Genomic DNA, 17,774 nt, shown 5'->3' on the forward strand with positions numbered 1-17,774 from the left:
TTGTGTATGAGTTATTCTCCATTAACGGTCTGACCTTTTAGAACAAAAGACTGCATGAGGGCTTTTCAGTCAGGAGATACTTTGTTGCAGAAATGCAAAGGTTTATTGTACATGTACATAATACAAAATGTACAGAATCTTTGGGGGTTAGACTCCATTGTTAAAAATATTTTGAAGGGGTAGAGAAGCCAGACATATTCCCCCCGATGGAGCCAAAACACTGGTGATGATGGAGAAGGAAACAAAGACCGAACAAAGGAGCTGTCTGCCAGAAAGGAACTCAGGTTGCCGCGGTTGACGATGCCCAAAGGTGGAAGCGGAGGAGGAGGGTTACACATTGCCTGAAAAGACAGCTGATGGCAAGGAAAGAAGACATTTAAAGCAGGATGTCATGCTGTGATTGGATCATGAATTTTGTGGCAAATTCTGGTTGTTTTACTAAAAAGTGAGTGCCTTTTAACAGCTGAATAGTTTTAGGGAGAGATTATGGTGGCTGAAGTTTATTTAGAAGTCTTCCTAAAAGAATTCTACCTATTTTTCACTTTTAAGTTAGTGAGTTACATTTTAAGGTTACATTTTCCTCTGTGTCAGAAAGCAGTGCTCACATAAGTGTTTCTATGTACACACTGCATCCAGGATATAGATCTACCTTTGGTCAAAGTAACTCAGAACTGCTTCTGTTTAGTAAACAGAAGCCTTGCAGGGGGAAATATCAGATATATGTGGGCAGGGTATGCCTCAGCCGTCACCAGGTCTGTTGTCAGATCACCTAAGCAGGAATCCAATTCACTTCATTACTTGCCATGGCAGAGGAAAGGGACCAGACTGGAACCTCCTGGAGGAACCTGCCACAACCTGAGCCTCCTGAACCACGTCTGGAGGACGGAGCTGTGCTGAATGGAGAGGCGAAGGAGAAACCCACCAAACATGAGTCAGTAAAATGCAACCTCAACCTGCTGCAAATGCTAAAGGCCGCAGAGAGCAGGAGCCCACCTCAATGGCGGGGCAGATATAGGGCAGAGGAGTCTGAGGATGGGACAAGCGAGCTGGTGACTGAAGCTCCGAAGACTGGCACGGTGAGCAAGGAAACTGCTTCACTTCCTGACTTTGACTGACTTGTTTGTGATGGCTGTCTAGATCAAGACTCATATATTGTGTGGTACGAGCATTTGTTAGTGTACTCCACAGGAAGCCTGTGAATCTGCACACACTCAGGCTGTTAATGGTGAATGTTTAATCAGCACTCGCGCACACATGTTTTACTAATTTTACCACTTTTAACAGACATGGAAGGGATGTGTGCCGATCTGTTTACAGGTCTTGGGGTATACTGCTGCATTTCTAGGGGGAGCTGTGTGAAATATGATAAGTTGGCTCAAACGATGTCAGCTTCAGTTGGAGTTCAAGATTACAAGAGTGAAAGTGAAAAAAATCTGGAGGTGTGGAGTTAGAAGGAAGTGAGTTTACCAGACCTCGGTTGCCCACACCTCATCTCTGCTGCTGGCTACCTTAACCACCACTAGCATAACAGACCCAACCACCTGAACATTGCATTGTGGGTAATTTAGACACCCCGTATTGAATGTCCACATCGTAAAAAAAACTTCACAGATTTTCTCTCTCCTTTTCCCTGTTTTCTGCTGTCCTATGAAATAAATTCCAAAAAAGCTTTGAAAACAAAATAAAATAAATAAATTTCAAGACCAATTATGACATTATCAAGGTGTTTTTTCTCTCTGACTTTAGAAATCTCCTTTAGAATCACAGAACACTTTGTACAACTGTTTTTACAGACTGTAATGTTCTTTCCATGACATGTAAGCTGATCAGCATGTGTAAGATCAGTGAAATGCCCCTTTAGTCACACTGCAGAGCTGCAGAGAAAACAATGAATTATACAGTCTTCTGTCTCTCTCTGACTAGCAAGCTCTGTCATGAATGGATGTTCATGTACATGTATGTACATCACTTTGCTGTCTATTTAATGTATACCTCAAGAGAAAAATCCTCTTTACTGTACATATTCACACTCATCTGTGGCCTCAACACTTTCCTGAGCTTCTGTTTCCTTACAACTCTCTTTCTTATCTTCATTTCCAACCTGTTTTGCTGTATGAGTTCCTGTCTGTAAGCCTCAGAGACTCCTTTATTTGTTCTCTCTGTCTTCTCCACCCATCACCTCGGCCTGTTGGGGCAAAGGTGTGGCATAAAGCGTCACTCTGCATGTCTCTTCAATCAGTTCAACACCATCAACTTGCAGCACTGCATAGATTACAGTGGTCAGTGTGAGAGCAGCTCTGCCAGCATGAAGAAAGTGTACAGTCTATTGAACATAACTAAAGCTAAGGACCAAGAGGCGGTACAGTCCATGTGCATCAAGGTATCATTGCTTTTGTTTTAGAAGCGCTGTTAATCTCTATATTTTAATTGTTCTTTAGAGGACATTGAGTCAAGTCTTCATATTGAATTAGTAACCATTATGTTGTTTTAATAGGAGTACTTGAATACTCGTTTAAAATGACATTTTATACCTGTTTTTCTAACTACTACAACTGTGAATGTTCTTGGGTTTTATTGATTGAAAAAAGATAATTAGAAATTCAGACATTTTCAAGTTTCAAATGAATGCACAAATGGTTTCCCAAAGCATATAAGACCTGCAGCCACTTTAATTATTAGCTTTAATGGCTGTCATTGTACTTTAACAGGAGCTGGCTTGAATTCAAAGCTATTTTCTGAGTCCTGTAAGAGATTGTTTTGTGATCATTAAGTGAGCTTTCACGTTGCCACAGCTCAATGTCTTTTGTCTTTTGTAAAAGATTAATCAGCTGCTTGAGTAAGTGCAAGCTGTATTCAAGAGATTGTTTTCAAGTGATCTTTCTTGAACAAAAATAGAGCTGCATTTTAGGCCAGTCTAAATTCAGGACCAAGTCAGCAAAGTGGATCAAGATTTTACTTTCACCCTTTGTCAACCAATCAAAGGGGAATGTTTTAAATCAGGAGGATTATGAAAAAAACTAAATATGATTGATTTATGTGAAATGTGATGTTTAAGAAAAACACAAGCTGGCGTGATGAAGTGGAGGGACTGTAAATATGTTACAATGGTGATTAATCTTAATCATGTCAGAGGAAAGCAGAATGCTGAGACACTCCCACAGATATCCTCATTACAAATGTTCATGAGCAGCTCAAGTTGAATTGTTCCTAACGAGGATTTGATGACTCGCATTGTAGCAGCGTCCCATAAAAGATGCCTCTCTTAATCCTGACTGATAGTGAAGCCTTTCTTCAATTCAGCTGTGATGAATGTCACTAGTCCTGAGTAAAAGACTTGTCAGTTGAACGTGGAGACTTTTACGATAACCACATGGAAACACACCTTAAATGGATTACTTTTATTTCACTCTTACTTTTGGAGCAGTTGCTTGACATAACATAGGAAATGTATAAATTGTATACTGCATATATTTAATGTTTATTTTTTGGAGGTGGGCCCAGTGAGTCAGCTGAGCAGCCAGGGAGTGGACATTGCCAAGTGGGACTCCTGTGGCAGCAGCCCAGCCTTGAAAAAGTCCCACTGGGTGGTGAGATAGCAGCAGATGCAGGGATGAGTCAGGAGAAGACAATGAGATTTGTTCCAGAGTGGGCTGTGGGCAGAGAGGTGGTACAATAAAATCTGCTGGGAAGGGTGGTGCTTGTGTGCAATGTTGGCCATCATGACTACATCAGGTCTGTTCTTTCACGCATGAAGTTGATCAGACTTTATGGTTGACTTTTTTTTTATTTTGTCAGTTTGTGTCTCTTTTTTGACTCCACAGCAAATACAGTTCACTGAACAGAAGCCAAAATACAACAAACGTTCCGCCAACACCAGTCGTCACTCTTCGTCTGGTTCCATCTCACAGTTGACTATAGATAGCTACAGTTCAGGTACGGAAACTTGAAAAAAACAACATACTCTTGAGTCTGATCACAGTCTTTGATGCACAAACTGAGCTGGTTTGGATCCCATCAGCACGGGAACTACAGGCCCCCGAGGATTAGCCTCAGTGCTTTCTCCTTCAGCTAAACCTTAATTAAAAGGAAAAGTCTTCTGAAGAAACAAGTCTCTTTAATTTGGTCCCTATTGTCTCTCTTTGAGCCTTTTTGGAACGTATCAATCACTGCCACAGTTCATACAAACTTCAAAGGCTAATCAAAGAAAAGTCTCACCAAGCGAGAGTCTGACTCAAAACACAAGGCTGGCAGAGAGAATTCCTAGATTTCAAGCTTTCCAACAAATCGTGTGTCTCTGTATCACTCTTATTATATTATACTTCACTAAGTTTGGTTTTAGACATTGCACAGTATCAGCTGATTGTGTTTCTACACAATGCCTTACTTCTGTGTGGCAGTGTGCAGTGACAGCAAGGATGAATCCTCTCCCAGAGACAAGCATCAGAAGACCTCCAAAGGCTTTTCTGACTTTTGCATCAAAAACATGAAACAGGCTGAATTTGGACGCAGAGAAATAGAAGCCGCACAGCAAGGTAAAGAAAAAGAGTTGTCGTCACAAGTGAAGATGAAAAAATTAATATCATTATTGTAGCACCTGTTCAAGAAGCAACACAACAAGAAGAGAATATTAGGCCATAAATAAATGAAATGTGTCTGTTCTCAAATTGAATGTGATACATAGAAATGCCAGCACTGATGGTCCTGAGGAAAAGAGCATGTGGGGAGAAACCTCTTGCTGGTGCCAAAGTGGTGGGCTGCACACACATCACTGCACAGACAGCGGTCAGTCACACACACACACACACACACACCACACACACACACACACACACACACACACACACACACACACACACACACTGAGTTTTACTGTGTTTACTACACCGTGGTTGTGGCTGATTATTTGGCATTATTCTTCTCTTATCTGCATTTGAAATGATGAAATTATAAAAAAAAGACTTGTTTTGTTGTTCTCTTGCAGGTGTTGATTGAGACTCTGTCTGTGTTGGGGGCTCAGTGTCGCTGGGCGGCCTGTAACATCTTCTCCACCCAGAACGCTGTGGCTGCTGCTCTGGCTGAAAGAGGTACGGCAGTCTGTACGTCCTACTTCTCCAGCCGACCAACCTGGCTCATCTGGTTTTCTTTTAATAATTACATCACCTGCTCTTTGTCTCAGGAACCTCAGTGTTTGCGTGGAGAGGAGAATCAGAGGAAGACTTCTGGTGGTGTATTGACCGATGTGTCGGTGCTGAGACTTGGCAGCCTAACATGGTACTGTGATCAATTGGAAAGGACAGTACTCATAATTTAAGATTATTTGGCCAAAGTTTGGAGATATAAAACTTTAGTTCACCGCAGTAATATTAGGTAGGGTGGCTTTTAACCATCCAATCAAAGTGTTCTAAAGAAACTCAAGGTTCTGTTACTGCAAAATGCAGTCACATTTTTCTCAGTTTTGGATCTTTTGGTATTAAAGGTATATTAAATTATTTTGCTATCATTTGGCTTATTTTACTTTTCCGAGTGTACACAGTCTGCTTCATCAGTGCATATTGGACAAAAACAGTTACTTTTTTTCTCCACAGATACGTATAAACATTACTTGACATGTAGCAAAATAACATCAAAACTCAATGGCAAGGTTTCTTTCTTAATATAATGTAAAAAATAAAAATATCCTGTTCATTTTAAAGCTTTAGTGTGTAATATTTTGATATTAAATGTTGTCATTAATTAGAATTCCTCATGGGGGACACAGAACCTACGCACTGTAGCTTTAAAATATGTGAATTTCATTGGTCACACTGAGCTGAACTACAGTGTATATCTTCTAAAGTCAGCATACTGAATTTGCACGGATAAGTTCAAATACAATTTTACTTTGTATTTGGGTGAACTGTGCCTTCAATGACTGAGAGTTTAGCTTGTTTTTACACAGATTCTGGATGATGGAGGGGACCTGACCCACTGGATCTACAAGAAGCACCCGGGCCTGTTCAAGAAGATCGTAGGCATCGTAGAGGAAAGTGTGACAGGCATCTATCGGTTAGGTTCACACAAAACTTGAATGATATTCTGACACGTCCACAAAGCCCTTCTCCACTTCACACGTGTGTCTTTCCGCCTGTGTTTCAGGTTATACCAGCTGTCAAAGGCAGGCAAGCTGTGTGTCCCGGCCATGAACGTTAACGACTCGGTGACCAAGCAGAAATTTGAAAACCTTTACTGCTGCAAGGAGTCCATACTGGAGGGGTAATGAGTCATGTTTAGAATGTAAACAGGTAAAACCACTGGTACAGTACAGAGCAACAGAGTAACTGTGTTGAACTCTTCTGTCAGGTTGAAGAGAACCACTGACATCATGTTTGGAGGAAAACAAGTGGTGGTGTGCGGCTTTGGGGAGGTCAGTGAAAAAATTAGAACGTTCCCAGTGCTGCTGGGAATGTGACATACATTTATGTCACATGCATGAGACATACATTTAAGCAGCTCTAACAACCTCTTTTTCTCTCTAGGTTGGCAAAGGTTGCTGTGCTGCCCTGAAAGCATTGGGTGCTGTTGTATATGTGACAGAAGTGGATCCCATTTGTGCTGTTCAGGCCTGGTATGGATGGAGGAATCTTTTAGCAGCACTATGTGAAGTGTTTCACTCTGTTCAATGGGACAGTGTAGCAGAACATCGTGAAAAATGTATTTTGTGTGTGACCCCCTTTTTTGCCCTTCTCTAAGCATGGATGGCTTCAGAGTGAATAAATTGAGTGAAGTGGTCAGACAGGCAGACGTGGTCATCACCTGCACAGGTAAGTAACTGCTGTTCTCTACAAAGTCATCTTAGCTCTTCTTAAGAATATCACTACAGTTCCAATTTGCTGTTTCTCTGCAGGCAATAAAAACGTTGTAGTTAGGGAACATCTGGATAGAATGAAGAGCGGCTGCATAGTCTGCAACATGGGACACTGCAGCACTGAGATAGATTTGGTATGAACAGTCTGTTTTTTGTGTGTGTGTGTGTGTGTGTGTGTGTGTGTGTGTGTATGTGTGTATGTGCGTGTGTGTGTGTTGTGTGTGTTGTGTGTGTGTGTGTGTGTGTGTGTGTGTGTGTGTGTGTGTGTGTGTGTGTGTGTGTGTGTGTGTGTGTGTGTGTGTGTGTGTAGACCTATATTTACGTGTGTTTTTGTGTGTGACTCTTTCTTCTCAGTTGAGTCTGCGGACAGCAGAGCTGAGGTGGGAGCGTGTGAGGCCTAAGGTGGATCATGTTATCTGGCCTGATGGCAAGAGAATCATCCTGCTGGCCGAGGTGAGGATACTGTTATTAGTTTTACATACCAGCACTGTGGGATAATGTAAAGTAAAGTCCCACATTGTGCTATGAACATGGGTCTTTCACCTTGAACAGTGTCATTAATTCCAGCAAGAACCTTTCTGCAGTAATGACTGGCATCCTGCACATTATCCTGTTTATAACTCAGCCATTAAATTATATTTAGCTGAAGCATTTATCCAAAAAATATTAATTTAAACTGAAAGTTACAGTGGCTATTTAGAATGCTTACAGCTATGGTGATGCATTGTAGCTAGAAGGACTTTTTATCCAGCATTAACCACAGCCTAATGTCTTAGAATGAAACATCGTTTATAAAAACGGAGGAAAGGCACACTTATGGAGCCTTTTCTACATTATTATACTTATCATGCTGATTGTGTCTCTCCAGATTTATTTGAATTAAGTTAACCTTGCAGGGAGCTTGAAATCTTCTCTTATCAATAATTAACTAACTGGCTAGCTAACAGTTAGCCTTATCTGACATCTAACAGAAAAAGTAGAGCAGTGGTTCCCAAACTTTAACACTTGAAGGACCCCTAAAATGATACAAATTAGACCACAGACCCCCATCTGATATGATGTTTGCTTTTAAATGTTTTATTACATTAAGTGATGAAAAACCCATGACCAAAATAGTCATAAATATTGCTATTAAAGGTGCACTATGAGTTTCTGCATGGTTTCAGCACAACCACGTTATTGTCTCAAATTGTATGCATCTCTCCTTGATTCAACAAACCACGTTCCAGGCTTTTCCAGGTGTATTCAGGGGCAGGCAATTAGCGAATCAAGGAGCAATGTCTACGATTTGAGACAAAAATGAATGTGCGCTGAAACCACGAGGGAACTCATAGTGCACCTTTAACTTGGATGGAATTATAGTGGTCATTTGAGTGGAAGAAATTGATTTCCACTCAAATGACCACACCTGTGAGCCAATATGTAAACGTAGCCATCAGGTGCGGAAACACATGATTGCTTAATTGTAGACACACCAATCAGGTCTAAGCACTAAAATGCAGCAGGTAAGTCTAGTATTTTCTGTACTGTATTTACAGTTTTTTTCTTCTTTTTTTCTTTTACTGTAATTGTAGCCTGTACTGGATACAGTATTTTGTGTTAGTTTGTTTGTTGTTTGCTGAACTAGCAGTGTTATTTACAGTAGTAGCATTAAAACTGGGACATGTTTTGTTGTGATTCTTCATGTTGACATGTTGACATGTTGACTGATTTGGGTAGAAAGAAATTATACTTTCCTCAGTCTGAGGCATTGGTCTGGTGTAGAGTTTGGTGAACATCTTGTATATTTTCACTTTCTCTAGGTACCTTATTTACAGTACTCTAATCACTGAGAAGCAGAATTGCTAAAGTGTTTTAGGTTAGCAACAGCAATGTGTAACTGCTTCAAAAAGAACCAAGTCAAATGAAACGTGTGTTTCACATGGTAGCAAAATGTGTTTATATAAATTAGTGTATAGCTTTTGCAAGAGTGTTTCATTTTGCAAAGGGTCTGAGATGTTCTGCTTATTGGGTGTGTGGTTGTGCTGATTGTGTGTAGTGTTTTGAAAAACCGGTCTCTGTTTTCAAAATAGTGCTTAAGCAATCGAAAATACCTGTAACATATTAGCAATATTTCTTAGCAAGGTGTGACATGTTAACTTTATACATTAAATGTCTAGACTTCTTAAGTGCCTATTGACAAATGACAAAAGTATTTGTTTATGATCTTTAGCCTGTGTCATTTGTCATCATGTTGACTGAAAACTGCAACCATCTATCTATCTGCATCTGTACTGTGTGTACATATGTATGTATATATATATATATATATATATATATATATATATATACATATGTATATAAATTTAAATACATACCTGCCCAGAATTTAAAAAGCTTCAGGATGCTGTCTTTGTCAGATTAGAAGTGAGTTTTCAAAATGGTTTTATAGCAGTGTTTCCAGTGCAGTCCCACAGCTTTACTGTTTACAACTGAAAGGCTCAGATTTACCTGATCCATGTTAAAGTATGCAACTCTTAAGGGATACTTGAGGACTATTTTACATAATTATTTGAGATTAAAAAAAAAAAAACTTTCAAGAAATATTTAGGTAGTTACCAGGAAGTGCTGTCATTTCACAGTATGTGATTTCAGTTTTTAATTTTCTCTCAGGGCCGTTTGTTGAATCTGAGCTGCTCCACAGTGCCCTTATTTATCCTCTCCATCACCGCAACAACTCAGGTACGATCATTTGTTTTATGTTGTTTACTTCAGAAATGTATTCAGCTAAATGCTGGAAGCCTTGATGTGTTAATATTCTCTAAGTGTATAACAGAGGACATTTCTGTAGCTCTGTCATGTTGAGGCTGTAGTTGTGTTACCTTGTTGTGTGTCAGGCTCTGGCTCTCATAGAGCTGTACAGGGCTCCGGAAGGACAGTACAAACAGGACGTCTACCTGCTGCCAAAGAAGACGGGCAAGTCCTCACCTTTAATATTCTAAAACAGTTGATACCTTTTCTCTTTTTTTCATATTCATGTTAATTTTATCCAAACATGATAAACCCTCCTACTCTTATGATTTCAGATGAATACGTGGCCAGTCTCCACCTGCAGACGTTTGACGCTCACCTCACAGAGTTGACAGATGAACAGGCCCAGTACCTGGGCATCAGCAAACACGGACCCTTCAAACCCAACAACTACAGGTGAGGACAAGTACACTTTTCTTACACAAAATCAACACACACACACACACGCACACACAACTTTTTGTATTCAATCAAATCCATTTTTTTAATAGGTATTAACCCTCTGGACATAAAGCTGAAGCAGAAATTCTTCAGATGTTCTGTTGTGGATTTGATGTTGAAAACCACCCTCACAGTCCTGCAGACAGAGCACTGTCGCCCTCTACAGTCTCAATCGTACCCACACTCAATGGTGTTTGGAGACAGTTAACTTTTACTTATTCACTGATTTTTCCGTGTCCTTATGTGTGTCTGTTTTATGTGATAAACATTTCCTGGTTATGAATGTTCACAGTAACCACAATGTAATCGCAGTAAATTCTTAATTGAAACTAAAAGAGAATAAAATCAAGAGAAACCCAAAATGTTGAATGGGAGATTTTTATTCTTCTGCTTGAAATAATAACAACACCATTTATGAATTGGAGCAGCAATCAGTAAAGTATTTTTAACTGACCACATTTAACGACTGTTAACAGTTCACACCTTAAGAGATCAACAGTATTTGTCAACTGGATATCTGCTGATTATCAGTGAGGGAACACATTTAAATAGTTTTATCTAACATTACCACATTTACCTTAACTTCGTGAAAGGAATGCTAAAGTTGACGTATTTTCATTCAGAGATAATTGTAGTTAAGCATGCATAAGATACATAAATAAAAAGAACAGATTTCCATGCTTCTCTTTTTCTTGTTGACGTTAAAACAGCATGAACACTACTTTAATTAATGTCTGCGGTCACATCTGTGCTCATACAACCCCCACAAACACGGGTGTCCCTATATATTGTTATCACAGTTTTTGCCCATTGCTTACACACTAAAATGAATGCTCAGACCAAAGCCTCAATACCTGAACTTCTTGTGGCAAACCTTAAACACTAAATTATGGCTTAAACACATTGTCAACTTTGCATTTTGTTTGCAATTCTGTAACACACTTATTGCAAAACACTACACACCTTTTCTTACATTAGACAAAACTGGCAATTGTAGGCACTCACATACACACCTGAAAACAACTGAACAGAAAACAGAACACCAATCGGTCTGAGCCTCAGCACTACAAATAGGCCTCAGGTAAGCCATTTTGAGAACTTTGCAAGCACGGAGGCAATGACAGTCAGAGTAAGAGGATGACAAAGAGAGAGAGGAGTCGGACGAGGTCAAAGACAACAAGGACCAGTGCGAAGACGTCTATCAGATGACATCAGGGCTACTCTGGTGGACCATGTGATAAATCATGGCCTGTCCATGAGGGAGGCTGGGCAAAGAGTCCACCCTAACCTCAGTCGCTGCACAGTAGCATCAATAATAAGGACATTCCGACTGGAGAACAGGTATATCTTCAAGTTTCTACTGTACTATATATCACATTATTCTGTATCATATTACAGTATTACTGTACTAACTCTACTATAAAAAAAATGAGCAGTGCTTTTAAGTATTTGTAAAGGAATACCATTGTGATGTTACAGCACTGTGTACAGTTTGAAAGTACAGTATGTGAAAAAGAACCTCACCAGCCTTACAGGTGTTTCTACAGAATGGTTGGACGAGCTCTTCAAGGTGGAAGGGAATGGCTCTCCACTCAACAACAGCCTGCCATTATTGAAATGGTGCGAGAAAATAATGCAATCTTACTTTGTGAGTTGCAACCACACACAATTGCAAGTAGGAATGTATCTCTCCCCCCCCCCCTACACACACACACACAAAATATTTAGCACCAGTAGCCTATATTCTGAATGAACCTGCTGCTCAAACAGACACTCCGGTTTTTGCTGGGCACTAAGATAAAAGATAAATCTAGGTTCCAATGGCAGATTGACGGTGCGTGTGTGTCCTGGAGATAATTAGCAGTGGACATGTTGGCATGTCACAATAGGTGAAACACAGGTGTAAATAATAAAATGAATGATAGCTGAATTTCAGTTAGCTGCTTCAATTTCAGGGTTCTGGTATTGTGCCTATGGCTCTCTGTCACTCCGTCATGACTTACTGGGACAGCTGGCTGAATGCAAGAACACAACATTTTGTCACGCTCAAGACTTTACAGTATACTGTATTAAAATGTAAAGGGAAATTCGTGAGAGATTCAACATTCATAACTTTCCCACCATTTGTTAGCTTTATGATTACTTATATGTCCAACTGCAAAGCTTTTCTTGAAGGATGTTGCAACACAGCATCAAACTCAAGTCCACTTTGAAAAAAGGATAATCAATGCATGTTTTCATGAAATATCATCATGTCCAAAATGTGTTGATAATTTGTTTTCTTTTTTTAAGACTATTTGTTGGGAATTGTAGGCCATTATTTGAACAGGACATCTTATACATGAAAGGGGAGAGGGAGGAGTGACATGCAGCAAAGCTCGCATGTCAGAGTCAAACCCCCGGCCGCTGTCTCAAGAAATAAATGTCCACATATGGGCGCCCACTCCACCAGGTGAACTAACCAGGTGAACGAAATTAGTTTTTTTAATCATGTGTAACACCCACTGCAGAATCTGTAGTGGGCTTACAGATTCTGGATTTGCTCAACCAGCATCAATAAGGGGTCAAAGACCAGACCACTTAAGGTTTCAATAAATTCAAATTCAAAAGAAAAAAAACATCTGGGCTAATGAGGATACTCTTACAGTTTTATTCCAATAGCTAAAACACAATTTTGCAAACTAGGCAGGTTTTATCAAAATACTTGTGAAAAAATGTCATGTTTACAACACTGCTTTAAACTCCAATATTTATACAATGTGCACACAATTACTTTTATAAATGTTTATCAAAATGCTCAACACAATTTACCCCAAAACTGCAAAATACCTCATTTCCTGCAAAATGAAGCACTGCAACCAAAACTACATGTAGCACTATCAAAATCCAACTTTTGCATCAAATGGCACACACTTCATTTATATTACCAGATTTCTTTTTTTTCACTAAACAAGTCAGTGCAACACATGCACAGCAGATATATTTACATTGGAGTGAAAAAAATTAGGCTCACAAAAAACAGTTATCTAAAAAACTGATTGCAGAAAAAAATATCGGCACATATCGGCCAATCAGCCATGAGCCATGCAGCCATGCAGCCTCACGTAGTGTCATTTTGAATGCTAACCATGTGACTTTATGTCAGATAGTTGTGTCTTATGCAGGGAATCGTGTCCAGTGCATTTAAATTGAAAAATGTGTATAAAGCAGAAAATGTGTTTACTTTTGGAAGAGGTTTTGCTATCTGTGTGTCAGTTAAAATAATTATGATATGCATGTCATTTTAGTGTGATAGCAATTGGAAAAAACTGTAATGTCTCAACCACAGAAAAGGAGGAGACAACGGTGAGTGTCCCACTAAAAGGAAAGGAGGGAGGACAGTCTGAGCCTGAAGGTCATCTGCACCGCTGGTTGCTTGCTTCCTCACAGTTCATTGTCAACTTTACGCATCACTGGCATTCCTCTAAGAGTCACCACCACAGACTAGGCTGGAAACACTTCAGCCTTTCAAAACTCACCCTCTGCCTTCAGAGTCTGAGACTGACCCTGACCTGGACAGAAGAATGATAAAATTGTAGCAAAAAAATAAATATCAAGAGGGTTTTTTCATATTACAAAAGCTCTGCACAGGTCATTTTGTTCCAGAGGCCTTGAGTATTCTGCCGTTCGCTGCAACTAATGTGATAGGAAAATGATACACACATTTGAATAAAGATGTATTTACTGTAATAGCATTGTATTGTTTAAAAATATTACTTTATAAATGTATGGTATTTTTGTATTGTATTTATGTGTGGTGCAGAGATTTTATTAGGCTTCATGCTGTTTGTCTACATTTGTTACCAAATGTTAAATATGATTCATGGACGCTGAAAAGAAAAGAGAGTCATCCCGTCAATGTTGCCATTGGACCTTCTAGACTTGAACTCAACAAATCAGTTCTTTTCTCTCCATCGTAGGCCTCGTGAATCAATTAAACAACCACAAACAGCAAAACATGATCATCGTTTCCACAAGGTTGAAGGCTGCAGTGTAGCCTTTAATCTTTCACTGCCTTTGGTATTGATAGTGATCATCCTTTCAATTTAGTTTGTCTGTTTTCATACCCAGTAATTTGTTCCTCTTTTCAGACAAAGCCTTTTAAAAAAGGTTTGTCGAGTTTGTGAGTGTCTGCCTGTTCCACTTTGTCATGTGTGGCGTCCTCTGTCTCGACAAAAACTAGGCTATTAATTACAACTCTTAGTTCCATTTGTTTATTTTATCTCAACCACTTGCAGTTATGAGGCCACTGCAAACAATATTTGTTTTAACTCAGTTATTTACTTGTTCAAATGAACCATACGTTTTTTTGTATTTACTTTTATTTGATTTCAAATAGCTTTGGGGCAAAGTTATATTTCCAAACTAAATAATGTAATACTTGCAGTAGCTTTACTTGCTGAATTAACCTCCTAAAGTAGTTTTGGTTCCTGCTAGATGCTGCGTAATCGACCGTGTTCCAAACAAATCCAGCCAGTCATATGGCAATCGTTATCTGTTTTCCTCGATTGTTGCATCCTATCTGTCTCTGATCATGAAGTCCTATAAATAACCCCCTGTTCCTGGATTACTGTAATCCAGCGACTACCGGTGTTTTTGTGTGTGTACCAAGGAATGGCCCGGCTGAAGATCCTTAGTGAACTGTACACTGTGTGTCTTTGGGGCAGCAGAATAAAGGTCAGTCACTAATGCTGCAAGAGGGCAACACTAGTGCAACTGCAACTGGTCTCTCATCCTCCTTCTTCCACTGTCTGACAACTGAAACATATTATTTAACTAACTAAGCTCAAACATTTTATCTTACTGCAGTGACAATAACTGGATCAGTCCACCAATAAATTGTTAGTGTGGCGACAGTCCATCACCTTTTTGAAGCATTTCATGTGTTCTATGTATTCTTCTACATGCTAAATAAATTGACAGTCACTGCGATGTTGAGATTTGTGTAAAAAAACCTTTAATACAACAATAAATTACCCCACAGTACAAAAGGACAGCTGAGACCAGAGCAATTACACAGCCATTAGTGTAAGAGATTAATGAGGAAATTCATTGACTTCCACACCCAATGTAATTGAATAACACTACTCATTCTCCTGTATTACCAGTGTCCCATAGTGTGTGTGTGTGTGTGTGTGTGTGTGTGTGTGTGTGTGTGTGTGTGTGTGTGTGTGTGTGTGTGTGTGTGTGTGTGTGTGTGTGTGTGTTGTGTGTGTGTGTGTGTGTGTTAGAGCTGCTGATAATCCATTGGTTGGTGATGCCTCTGTGAATGACAGATGGCCTGTGCAGCCTGTATGCTGTTGAACCTGTGTACTCAGTTTAAAGGCAGTTTTAGCTACCAGGAAGTTGCGTGTATCAGGATTCCGTGTGTGTGTGTGTGTGTGTGTGTGTGTGTTTGCCTCCTTAGGGAGGGATTCTCCCTAAAGAGCTTTGATGCCTTCCCTGCATCACTACATGGTACTAATCACTCGTACCAGCTGTCAGCGTGTCGGCCTCCCTCCTTCCTCTCTGTGCGGCCGCTGGCACCACTTAACCTAACATCCTCTGCAGACAACCATAATGGACTCTCACGGCATTTATATGAAACATGATGAACACTTATCAGCCGCTGATCGCTCTGACTGCTCAGTCCCACCAAACGAACACAGACACTGAAATACCAGTGGTGTGTATTGTCTTTGTTTGAATATACTGTCAGTTTCTCCATCTATCCCTCCTTTCTGTTCTCCCTCTGGCCTCCATTTCTCTTTTTATTGTCATACTTTTAAACGTGGGGCTCTCAATAATCCCCTTGAAGTTTCCTAATATTTGGTAATTACACTGAGATCACATACACTATATCATATACTTGCTGCAGTTAAGCTATTGTACTTATGAGGGAAATATTTCAATTTTAAAGCCTGCATTACATCAACAGACCGATTGCACATGTTTTAATGCATCATTTTATGCACACATTAGTGTAATTCTGCCAGATATATTTAGCATCTTTGGATATCTTGGCTTCTTTAATAAGATGTAAAATAAAGTTCCAGGGCCGTAGCCAGGATTTTAGAAATACTGAGGTCTAATGTACCTCTGCAGCACCTTATCTCAAACCTTTAATGACTGCACAGGATCAGGTTGCACCATAAGCTAGCTAGCTAGCTAGCTAGCACCAACCATTGAGGATTTACTACTACTACAGGCCTTCAGCTGCTGGTTTCACAGCCAAACACGTGAACACCATTGATTTATTGACCGGGGCAGTCAACCTGATGCTTAATGGCCCGTGTATGGATGTATGTGTTATGGTCCAATAGTTAAAAGAATCCTTTGGTTCATACCCTCAATGTTTGAAGTCGAAGATTACATTTTGATGTCATGATCAGCTAAGTGTGGCCAAGTCGACCCCAAGGGGACATCATGCATCTGGGGGAGGACAAAGCATTTATAACCTCTAGGGGTGTTTTCCAAACCAACTCACTTTCTGGACTTGTGTTGGATTTTTTTATGTGGCTTGTTCTGTGGTTGTTCTTCAAAGAAAGGTGAATTTGCTGTGTCCTTGCGAAGTTTCTATGGTGTTCTGAGACTGCAAGAACGCTCAGGAGGGGAAGCTCAATTTGAACCCCTCACTGCTCCGCCTGCAGTCACTCACACACCCAACAACCACGCCCTCACTCTAAACCTGCCACCCTTTTGTGATTAAAATGGAAGCTTTGATCTGTCTAACACACAGTCCTAAACATAAAATAATCCTCCTCCTGTAATGAGTCCTGGGATGGTGGACGGCAGGTTAAAGCTCTCAGTCAGTTGTTGGCAAGTCTAGAACCACCGGTTCCTTCCAGCCCACCAGAGTGAGTTCTACCATTGCCAAACACTGTGGGAGAGGGCACCCGTCACAGCCACCAGATCTGAGTGACGATTCGAGTTCAGGTTACACAGGACAGCGTCTCAGAGATGGAGCATGAGCCTCCATGGTAACCAGTGATATCTGAGTCGATTAGATCCATAGTTTATTCCCCATCCTTCCTTCTCCTCTCTCTGTGTTTCTCTCTCACAACAGAATATTTATGAACAGCTGAGTGTCTGTCTTGTCCTATATTGGCACTACACATGATTGCTCAAACAATGAGAAACAAAGCAAAAATGTGCTAGTGCCAAAATGGGCAAAGAAGATGAGCAATGCCATTTGGTTAGGATGACCTGTTTACTGGTATTTCAATTAAAGCAGATGGGCACATGGACGAAGTTAGTGTGGTTATGTCTCTACTCTGTTTATGGCCCTATGGTAAATCACTGATAGTAGGCTGTGACAGTGAATTCTACCAGTGCCATACACAGAACAGGAGGAAATATAAGTGTTGTCCCACATCAGGCTACATTGAATGGTCTTAAAACCTGACCATTTTTTCCTTCATATGTGAATCCTGACATCTTGTGTGCTGCTTCGTGCTCAGGTTTGATTTTTATGTCTGCCTGTAAAACGTCTGCTGACCTCTTGGAAGTTTGAAAAATATTGTCTTTACAGTCCTGTGCAGAGTGGAAATAAGCAGACAGTATCAGAATCAATGGCGTCCTTCACTCATCTCTGTTTTGTCCACCACACAGAATGGGGAGTAAATCCATCTATGCCATCTGCTACTGGGACAGACAGGCCTGTAGTGGTGCTTAGTCACCC

General features: G+C 40.2%; 1 protein-coding gene across 4 annotated transcripts; it reads left to right on the forward strand.

The window, feature by feature from the left end:
- Positions 1 to 718: 718 nt before the first annotated feature.
- On the forward strand, positions 719 to 10,639 carry LOC116694646 (S-adenosylhomocysteine hydrolase-like protein 1). Of its 4 annotated transcripts, none has more exons than XM_032524437.1 (17): positions 720 to 1,076; positions 3,822 to 3,933; positions 4,398 to 4,532; positions 4,682 to 4,782; positions 4,982 to 5,084; positions 5,177 to 5,271; positions 5,939 to 6,045; positions 6,136 to 6,252; positions 6,340 to 6,403; positions 6,516 to 6,604; positions 6,730 to 6,800; positions 6,884 to 6,978; positions 7,199 to 7,297; positions 9,497 to 9,565; positions 9,721 to 9,799; positions 9,910 to 10,030; positions 10,126 to 10,639. In XM_032524437.1, the coding sequence occupies exons 1-17, from the start codon at positions 804 to 806 to the stop codon at positions 10,130 to 10,132; spliced, it is 1,737 nt and encodes a 578-aa protein (XP_032380328.1). In that variant the 5' UTR covers positions 720 to 803; the 3' UTR covers positions 10,133 to 10,639. The 4 variants fall into 4 exon arrangements, with proteins under 4 accessions (XP_032380329.1, XP_032380328.1, XP_032380330.1 ...); XM_032524439.1 differs by lacking the exon at positions 720 to 1,076 and adding an exon at positions 2,250 to 2,380; XM_032524438.1 differs by lacking the exon at positions 10,126 to 10,639 and having other exon boundaries at positions 719 to 1,076; positions 9,910 to 10,034.
- The last annotated feature ends 7,135 nt before the right edge of the window (positions 10,640 to 17,774 follow it).

Source organism: Etheostoma spectabile, chromosome 8 (assembly GCF_008692095.1).
Source record: "Etheostoma spectabile isolate EspeVRDwgs_2016 chromosome 8, UIUC_Espe_1.0, whole genome shotgun sequence".
Lineage (NCBI taxonomy): Eukaryota > Metazoa > Chordata > Actinopteri > Perciformes > Percidae > Etheostoma > Etheostoma spectabile.

Coding starts and splice junctions, on each gene's coding strand:
- LOC116694646 (XM_032524437.1), top strand. CDS start 804: ATGGCAGAGGAAAGGGACCAGACTGGAACCTCCTGGAGGAACCTGCCA. Junction 5,272..5,938: donor AGACTTGGCAGCCTAACATG/GTACTGTGATCA, acceptor GTTTTTACACAG/ATTCTGGATGATGGAGGGGA. Junction 9,800..9,909: donor CCTGCTGCCAAAGAAGACGG/GCAAGTCCTCAC, acceptor TTATGATTTCAG/ATGAATACGTGGCCAGTCTC.